The 9,636-nt window shown below is 41.0% G+C and overlaps 1 protein-coding gene across 1 annotated transcript; it reads right to left on the bottom strand.

The window, feature by feature from the left end:
- Positions 1-7,888: 7,888 nt before the first annotated feature.
- MOCS3 (molybdenum cofactor synthesis 3) lies at positions 7,889-9,544 on the bottom strand. The gene has a single exon (XM_013945036.2). It carries the CDS (start codon positions 9,509-9,511, stop codon positions 8,105-8,107), a length of 1,407 nt encoding a protein of 468 aa, XP_013800490.2. The 5' UTR covers positions 9,512-9,544; the 3' UTR covers positions 7,889-8,104.
- Positions 9,545-9,636: the final 92 nt, after the last annotated feature.

Raw genomic sequence — 9,636 nt, 5'->3', positions numbered from 1 at the left:
CTCGGGCTCCGGCCCAGTTTCTTCAACCTAGCAGGACCTTTCCAGATCTTGGATCTCGGTTCTGCAATTCCATAGCTACAGCCTGATTCTAGCTGTCATTAGAAACTACAATTTTCAGTAGGCCTGATGCAGAATAGGAGTAGGTTCTTTTCTGGCAGGAAAATCAGCACCCGGAGAGCAGCAGTAGGACCAGACTAAATTTATATAATTTTCCTTTTCTGATAAGATTCATAGGACAGATACCCTTTTGGATGGAAGCTATCTTTTGTTTTCTATACTAGTCTTTGTCATAAGCATGAAATATTAGAATTGCAAGTACTTTATAATAAAGAGAAGGAAACAAGAAGTCAGAACAGTACCATCACAGATATTTCAGTGGGCTTTAACAATCGGCTGGACCAATCACATGAGATATATTGTGAAGAGAAGGTTAAATTAATCCATCCAATGATAAAAGACTAGAGAATTATGCAAACAGAAGTCTTTTTCCTTTCCTGCTGTCTGGACCAGAATATAACGCTCTTTTGCTTTTCCATATAGCAGCAGCAAAGCAAGTAAGCAGTTGTTTAACTCAAGGTTTGAGTACATAATAACGGCTATAACATATTTGTGCTGTAAGTGACCAAACATTTACTATTTCTAGCAGAGCAGATGCAATATCCCATTGCCTTGTCCAAGTCACATCATCTATGAATTTATTAGTTCTTAGAGCTGTTCAAGAAAAAACCCTTACTAAAAGATTTCCCTGGGATCTGATCACTAGAGTATTATTTAAAGAGCACACAGAGATCGGAGAAAAAGTGTCCTGCCCAGGAGTACAAGCAGAACTCAGCAGAAACTCTGGATTTCTTCTGTCTTTTGCCTTATTCATGGAATCATTACTCTTCTGGACAACTCAGAGTTATTCTAGGAGACACTCTGAGAAATCTGTATCCCTGTCTCCTTCCTAACCATGGGTTCTAAGTCTATGCTGCTTCTTTTCCTGAGCTGTATTTATCTTCCCCATAAAGATCTCTAAGACGCAGCATAAGGTAAGCAGCGGGGCTAGTATATTTAAATAACAGCAATATAAACCACAGACGGTTAATACCACAAACCACTCTGTGTATACAGACACCTTTTTTTTGCCCTGTGGTTTACCTTAGTGTTTCCTAACTGCATTCCAAATTTTGCCACCCTAATACATGTTAATATTTTACTCTTTTGGTAGCCTCAATTTAGGAGGAAATTTATGTATGATGCCCACTAGAAATTCAAAGGTCTAGTACTACCTCTGGCGAAGGCTGGTTAGTCTCCAGCCAGCATCTGACTGCAACCTTTCTTCTTCCCCCCGCCACTCTTTCTTTAGCGAGGTAACCTCATCTAATTCAAATCTGCCATTTCAAAACTGCTCAGGTAGTTCTGGCTGAGGTCCTGGAACGAAACAAAGCCGCACAGTTGGTACTTATCAAGTTTGCTCTACCATCCCAGGCTGACTTGGCTCCACCTCTGTCATTCAACATGTGTCCAAGCTTTGAAGTAACCTGCTCAATGCAGGGAGTGACTGATCCTTCCTTCCACCCTGAAAAGGATCTGTGGAGAAGGGAAGCAACAGGCCAGCATAAGAAAAGATGCTCTTGCTCTTTATTTCAGTCAACCACTTCAGAGCATTAGTGGGTCTTCCACTCACAGAAGAGTTTCCCTTACCTGAGCAACCACTGCAGGACCGGATGTCAGACGTGTTTTGCTTTCAGTAATAAAGTTCCACAGCTCGGCTACTGTGATGGCTTTTCACCACAACGGGGAGGACGAAGCTGCACTTTGTTTTGCATTCATTAAAATGGATCCATATTTCTCATGCTGGTAAAACAGGTAACATTCAACATATTCACTGTCTGAGAAATCACCCACCCACAGGCAGCAAATTTTCACTTTACTAAACGAGTAACTGGAAACAACCTCCCAAAACTTAGCCCGTTTGCCCCAGAAACTTTCAAGAAAACAATTCATTGCCTATAGCAGAAATAAAGAAGTGAAGTCGAGCAGTTTCCTTTCTAAGCTTTGTGTTTAGCATATTTTTTTTTAAACCAGCAGTGTCATTTAAGATGGTTGTGTTTATATACAGCCACAAGCTGCGAGGCATTACATTTTACGACATAATTGTTCTTTCTGAAATACAGGGAAAGGGTTTGTAAACGTAAAGATGACATTACATTATTCCTCTTTTAGTCTCCTCTCACTCAGATGGGAGCTCTTCTCAGAAGATCTCAGACCAACATGACCTGCTGTAGGTCAATCCATTTGCCTTCTCCCACAAGAAACTGCTGCCACCTTTTATTAGTATTAAGTGATCACATGGGAATAAAAGATAGAAGCTTCCAGTGTCATATAGAAAGGAACGCAGGGGCTGACCACAGACTTACTCCAGTAGAAAAGGCAAATCCTTGTTCCTGTGCTGATCTACAGCTCTTCCAAGCGAATCATAACTTTTCCACAGACATCAGTGGGCCCTAGCAGAGGATCTTTAGATGAAAATCTTGTAAAATAAAATAAAATAAAGATCAATGACTTCATCAGTCTTGCAACATGGGCTCTGTCAGGATGTTATTAGGATTCAACTTTTTACACAATGAAACTGGTCAGCACAGATTCTATCAGAGTGAGCGAGAATCAAGGCAAGTAGTAATTAGCTATTGCAAATATGTAAATTAACGGACAGCTATCTGTTATGTTTTTATATTGTAAAAGAGCTTCCTAACAATTGTAATAAAAGTAATACCTGGTGTCAAAAATGCAAGTATTTTTAATTTAAAAGGAATTCCTTTTATATAGCTGGCATCCACATTTAATAAACCTCTTTACAACCTTCTTTCTCCGTGAACAGAAATCTTTTCTCTTAGAGAGTTCAACATCTGTCTTTTTGTTACTACCAAGTCACAGACACAACTATATCCAGGCAAAAGAAGTCTAATATCTTTCAGAGAAATGAGCTGCTTTGGGGATCTTAACAGCAGATTATTTTTCCTAGAGTGGTAAACTATTTTACTGCATTTCACTCAAATGCACTGGAGTGCGTGCACACTTTTTTTTCCCCCAATCTCTTTAAAGATCATCTTCTGGCATCTTACAGGCCAGTACTATTTTACAGACCACCAGCTGAGAAACACTGCCCTGGACTACACACATGGTTGAACCCAGCTGGCAATTTTATTAGAGCATTACAGTACCCACCACTCTCCTCTCTCTCAGGTTTTTAGTTATGCTTCAGAGATACTGGGCTAGTAAGTCGAGACACACACATAACCAAGCGACACCAGTAAAGTTCATGCTAACATTGTAATGTCTCAACTTTTTCTAAAATATACAGTAATAAGCAAGCCTTTAAAATTTAGTGATAGAATGACTTAGTTTCAGGAACAACTCACCTAATCAACTAGGACATGATTTAAACAATTTCAGATCAAATATTGTGATAATCTACTGCTGGAAGTAGCAAATAAGCCATTTTTTCATTTCTATTTTGAGATCATCATCTTGATTTCAACCAAAATTAAAGTGTTCAAACCGATGCAAGTGCCATGACTTCACAAGACCTCTCCTCATTATTTATACCCATGCACCGGGATGTCTGTCAGGCTCTCCACCTCTAGCATACCATAGATGTTTAATCACGGCACTAGAGGAATAAAACTTAAAAGACATCCCACACACGAAGCTAAAGATTTTAAAGAAATAAAAATTTTAAAGCTTTTGTAATAAATCACAAGTTTAAAAAGTTTATTATTATAGAAACTTTAAACAAATTAATATATTTATTTTTAATCCTCCTGTTTCGTCACATTTGTTACCCCATTTTTCTCTGGAGTGCTAGAAGATGCATTGTCACTTGCTGCTTTTGTTATTTGAAATTTCTGTGGAGTATGTTAGCTTGCTGTTAGAAGGCTCCATCATGAAAACTGCACTGAGCACACTTGCAGGATTTTTTAGGACTAAAGACAGGCATCAAAATCTATTCCTATACTATCACATAGGACAAGAGGGTTCACAATCTAGTTTTGTTAGCAGAGGAACATCCTGAGCTCTAAGCACAGCTGTTTCTGCAGGCTTGCCCTGATGCATCAAGTCTGCAAGCTCAGTTTCTGCTTTCCAAAGACATCCATGCTTCTTTCTGTAGGGATTCTTTGACTTTGAGGACTATAATTGTTTTAGATTTTATTCCACAAGTCCAGTTTTACAAAACAATAAGGACAAAAATATATATATACTTCCCTTTTCAAAGTAACTGCTCTAACCAGGTAAGAAAATCAGCAGTGCTACAGAATCTGTCTTTTTAGTAATGTTAAGAATGTACCAGCAGTGACTCTTAGAAGATTTAAGATCTATATTGAATTTTGTGCCAGTGCTTCTAATAACCCTTTGTCATACAATTTTCCATTTTGGCTGCAAAAGCCCTTCAAGATGGCATGTGAAAGAAAAACCTCAGGTTAACAGTGCTTTAGAAAACCATGCTTTGAAAACTTACTCTGGAAAGAGCACTTCCATTTTCTGTGTTTTTTTTTTTTTTTAAATATTGTACTTACTATTAAATTGCCTACTTAATTTTATTCTAATTTCCCTGGTTGTTCATAAAAAAATTGCATAACAATACATTTTTATAAAGGAACCTCAGCCCTTACTAAGGTTGGATTGCATCTTTTATAATGAAGGGAACAATTTGGTTTATAAACTTGCAGTGCCACCTAGCAAACAACCTTAAAATTTTTTTTTCTCTGACATAGTTTTAAAAGGGGCAACCTAGAGCTTTCATATTAAAAAAAAAAAAGACAAACGCATACTTGCAGTATTTTAAGCATCCAGTATATAGTTTTGTTTTGAACAGTTTTCACTAGAAATTATACTTACAAACAGGATAATAATAAAGATACATTCAAGATATCTAAAATTCTGCTATACAAACTTGAAAACTAGTTTTGGACACATCCCATACAGATTTGTATACCAAATAGTTGTATTAAGTTTTAAAATTTATATGCTTTGATGGTAGGTCAGTGCAGAATTTGTTGCAGTTTTCAGATAAGAGAGAGACTCCTGCCACCAAAATAAAGAGGAACTAAGCTTATTAGGGAATGCTAGTTCTTGCAGATGCCTTTTAGACTTGCCTGAAACGTAGACCTGCTTGATTTGCCTTGCTTTAAAATAATAACCAGATCCCAGGACAAAACCAGTTTAGATATTTAATTTTGTCCATGATTTGTGACGCTATCCCACAGACCTACGTGCGTGAGGCATTCAAACACAGCAATTCAGAGTAGACGATGCAACCATTTTCCATCATCCTAAACATCAAAAAGGAAACTGTTTCCTGTTCAGGTCTGTGCCAAATCCCAGTATGCTATTTGAAAAAAAAATCTAACCAAACAAGCAAAGAGCAACATCACAACAAATGAGTGAGGGGAGAAGAGACAAACATACAGTCTGCTGACTGACCTCACCCCTTCTAGCAAGGCACCGTAGACTACCTAGCCTTAAGTTCCTTGAATAAAGGAGTGTATCATCATTCGCAACATCAGATTTCAAGCACAAATATAAAAACCATTCACCAATATTTAGACAGTACTTGTTTCTCTTAGAATTTCTGCGTTTTGCTATTATACTTCCTAAAGAATAGAGAAATCACCATGTTTTATAGAATAAAAGAAATAAAGCAAGTCAAAACAAAAGATAACTTTCCAATAATAAATATTATTTTGTCTTAATTAGGTTGTTATGGCCCATAATTTTTCAGACCATCTCCAAAGGGACCAGCACTGTCTGAGGACTGTATTTAAAGGAAGACATATATCATTTCAGCAAGTTCACAAGGGGAAATAAGAAATTAACCTTTTCTATAGTTCTCAGAACAAAAAACAAACAAAAAAACCCCACACAACACACACACACACCCCAACACAGGCCAAGCTTCAATTCCAGCTCCTTTTTCTCTCAGAGTATGCGTTCATTTGCTGCTAAAATGTCACAACAAAGACTCTACACTGGATTTCTAGTCCCTGCAAATAACACACAGATTTAGAATCAGAAAGGCTTTCTGCTCACCCTCTCCCCAAAAGCATCAGTGAAAAGTTCCTAGATTCACCTTGCTTTGAAATAGCGAGGAGGAGTCATTCCTTCAGGCCAGATGGGCATGTGACACCATCGATTGTTTAGCATAAAGAGGTCGAGTGTTAGAGAATTATCTTTTATGTTTCACTCTAAGCCTCTTCTTGCTATTACAGTAAATAGAGAAAAATGAAAACACAGGTCACACATTTCTGTTTTAAAATTCCCAACAACCGAAACCCACCAGAAGCCAGATTTGCTGACTGAACAAAGCCGTAAAAGGCTTTGACTTTTGAATCTCACAGTATACACTACAAAACAGTAAAGTTTACTCTAAGTCATGACCTTGAACATTTTCATTGTCCTCCAAACTGCAAAAGATTTGACTCTGTATTTATAAATTCACTGAACTGTTTTATTCACAAGAGATTATTAAGATTACTATTGCTAGGACCCATGACATGTTATAATAAAGTAGACGGTGTAGATGTTCTCCAATTTATTCTACTAAAATATGCCTTTTCGACTATTAATTATAATGGTACTATTCTTTTTCGCCCTTGTATAATGCTAAGATTAGTCATGACAGGTGATGTTTTTCTCCTCAGAAAAAGAAATCCGTACCTTAATATAATAAAAAGAAAATTACTATGCATAAGTGATAAGGACTCAGGCAGCTCTCTGCTGAGAAGCTGTTTATTTCTCTCTTTTTATTCAGTTCCTGTAGACGAACTATTTAGCAGTGTATAGCTCTTCATGCCAATTAATAAAATAATGCAGCACTGTGGGGAATGTGCAACTATGACAACAAACAAGAAAATTTAGAAAATATATCTTCATACTTGCAGAAGGGAGGCCACATATCTATTTCTATTTGTTTTACCTGTTTTTCACCTATCAATCTGTGAAAGCTTCCAAACCTTCACAAAAGTATTTTCTGTATGTTTTACAAACTTTCTGGGCTAAAACTTTTGTCCTATTAATAGTTAACTTCACTCTCTCTACACAAGTTGCAGAATACATCTGTTGTCAGTCAACAAGCAAAGGATGGATGGCTTTTTAAGTTCTTAATAGATAAGAAAGACAATAAAGTATCTCAAATATACCCGGAACTTTATAAAATAGTCACACATTAACATCTACATAAAATCTGTTTTTACTCAGACACATCCTTTACTCAATTTCTTAAGACTGTGGGTGCTAGTATCACAACTACAATTCAGATGAATTGGGTGTATAAAAACCACCATGCAACCGATATTACGGGGTCGACTACACATAAATTTCTTGTGCCTGTAGCTTTAAAAATCCTTCAGCTTTCATTTGCTTACCTAAGCCAGACAGGGGTCAGGAAAGCATCGCACCACACCACAGAAACGCCACAAAATCTGAAGTTTGGTTTTGGCTGTGCTCCAGTTTTTCTGTCATTATGACAGGAGCACTACCCTCGCTTTGCCACTGGTAGCGAGCACTACTTTTTCATAAATACACAACACTTCCACAGAGAACAGACAGAAAAAGATGCTGATAAAAGCAGTCTTGTCAGCAGGAATTTTTTCTTGGCAGTTCCTTGTCATAGCCTTAATACTGCTACTGACTAGCTTGAGATCATCAGCAAACTTTCATCAGTGTGCACTGTTTCAGTTTTTTGTATGTTAGACAGTTAGGAGACTGAGTAAAAACTTTCAACACGACTCTGGTGCTTTGTCACTCTCAAGACTATAATTACTGATCAAGAGTAATTCTCAGTTTTCAAATGCACAATTAAGTAATTATTCCAAGTCTCGCTATTAAATAACAACCAAGAAACATATTTCTTTCTATTTCCATTGATGGCTTCACATTTTTATAAAGACAGAATTTAAAGCATCTACAAAGATACATGAATTTTTTCAAAAATTACCATTAAAAAAAGCAACATGGTATTTCTATCTCCCATTTTATCCATATGATATATTAATTACACAGAGAAGACGAAACCCTATGGCATTTACAGTGAGTATTCATTCTTTCAGCAATATGTAAATTGCTAATACTGCGGAAATGTTGGGTCAATTTTAGTGGCCCAAGCCATAAGCCCCCCTTTAATATCTTTAGCTAACACAGAACCAAGTTCTTTCACAGGTAACTCCTGCAGAATTCTTACAGCCTTCTGGGAGTCATTTCCTAATTTGCAAACAACATATACAGGAAAAGCTGTTTTGCCATTAGTTCCCTGCTTTTCTTCACAAATTCTTTTTTCTAAATACTTCAGACATTCTTCATTTTTTTCTTCCAATTTACTCAAAGGAATATGAACTGCATGTACCAGGCGACAAATATCCACTTCTACCTGTGGACGAACATCTAACAACACATGAGGAACCTGCTCATCCAACACTTTTTTGTATTCCTCTACAGATATCCTGTCTTTACTGGACAGCAGATGTAAAGTCCTACATTTGTCTGTTGCAGAAGAACCACAAAATGCTTCATAATCCTGAAGGCAAGTGACGGATGGATTGTCACCGCAAACGGCACAGTCCGGTTTCTTTGGTCTTAACCTGATGTTGCGAAATCTCCCCTCGCGAGCATCGAACATCAGCATGAACTGACCGAAGGAGGAGCCCATTCCTGAAGCTATCTTCAGCACTTCCAGGGCCTGGATGCAGCCCATGATGCCCGGCACAACCCCCAGCACGCCCCCATCTGCACAGTTAGTCACCGTCTCTGGCGGAGGGGGCTTGGGGAAGAGGCAGCGGTAGCAGGGCCCCCCCCGGTAGTTGTACACGACCAGCTGCCCCTCCAGCCGGAGGGCGCTGCCAGACACCAGGGGCTTCCCGGCGAGGACGCAGGCGTCGTTCACCAAGTAGCGGGTGGGGACGTTGTCGGAGCAGTCGGCCACCACGTCGTACTGCCGCACCAGCTGCAGGGCGCTGCGAGCGCTCAGCGCCCCGCAGTAGGGCACGTACTGCACCGTGGAGTTGAGCAGCCGCAGCGCCGCAGCGGCCGAGACGGCCTTGGGGAGCCCCCGGCCGCCCTCCGCGTGCAGCACCTGCCGGTGCAGGTTGCTCGTCTCCACCACGTCGTGGTCCAGCAGCCCCAGGCGGCCGACGCCGGCCGCGGCCAGGTACTGCGCCAGGGGGCAGCCCAGGCCGCCGCAGCCCACCACGAGCACGGAGCAGCGCGCCAGGCGCAGCTGCCCCCGCACGCCCAGCTCGGGCAGCACCAGCTGCCGGCTGTAGCGCAGGATGGCGGCGCGGCTCAGCGAGGCCTGCGCCGCCAGAGGCGGCAGCTCGCCAGGGAAGGCGGCGGCGGCCTCGACGGCGGCGGCCTCGGCGGCCTCCTCGGGCGGCCCCGCCAGCACGGCAGCCAGCCGCTCGCGCAGCCCGCGCAGCTCCTGCTCCCGCCGCCCGATCTCGGCACGCAGCCGCGCCGCCTCCGCGCTGCCGGCCATGGCCGCGGGCGACCGGGCGGCTCCTTCACTTCCGCTTCCGCTTCCGCCTGGGGGTGGGGGAGGGGGCTGGCGGCGGTTCCGGCCGCCAGGCGCAGGAGCCCGCGGGGATTGGCCACCCCCGCGCG

This window comes from Apteryx mantelli, chromosome 18, assembly GCF_036417845.1.
Source record: "Apteryx mantelli isolate bAptMan1 chromosome 18, bAptMan1.hap1, whole genome shotgun sequence".
Lineage (NCBI taxonomy): Eukaryota > Metazoa > Chordata > Aves > Apterygiformes > Apterygidae > Apteryx > Apteryx mantelli.
The sequence above is the reverse complement of the archived record's forward strand: the minus strand, read 5'-3'. Positions and strand labels throughout refer to the sequence as shown.

What these genes read in the sequence shown, in the direction of transcription:
- MOCS3 (XM_013945036.2), bottom strand. Translation starts at nt 9,511, where the DNA reads ATGGCCGGCAGCGCGGAGGCGGCGCGGCTGCGTGCCGAGATCGGGCGG.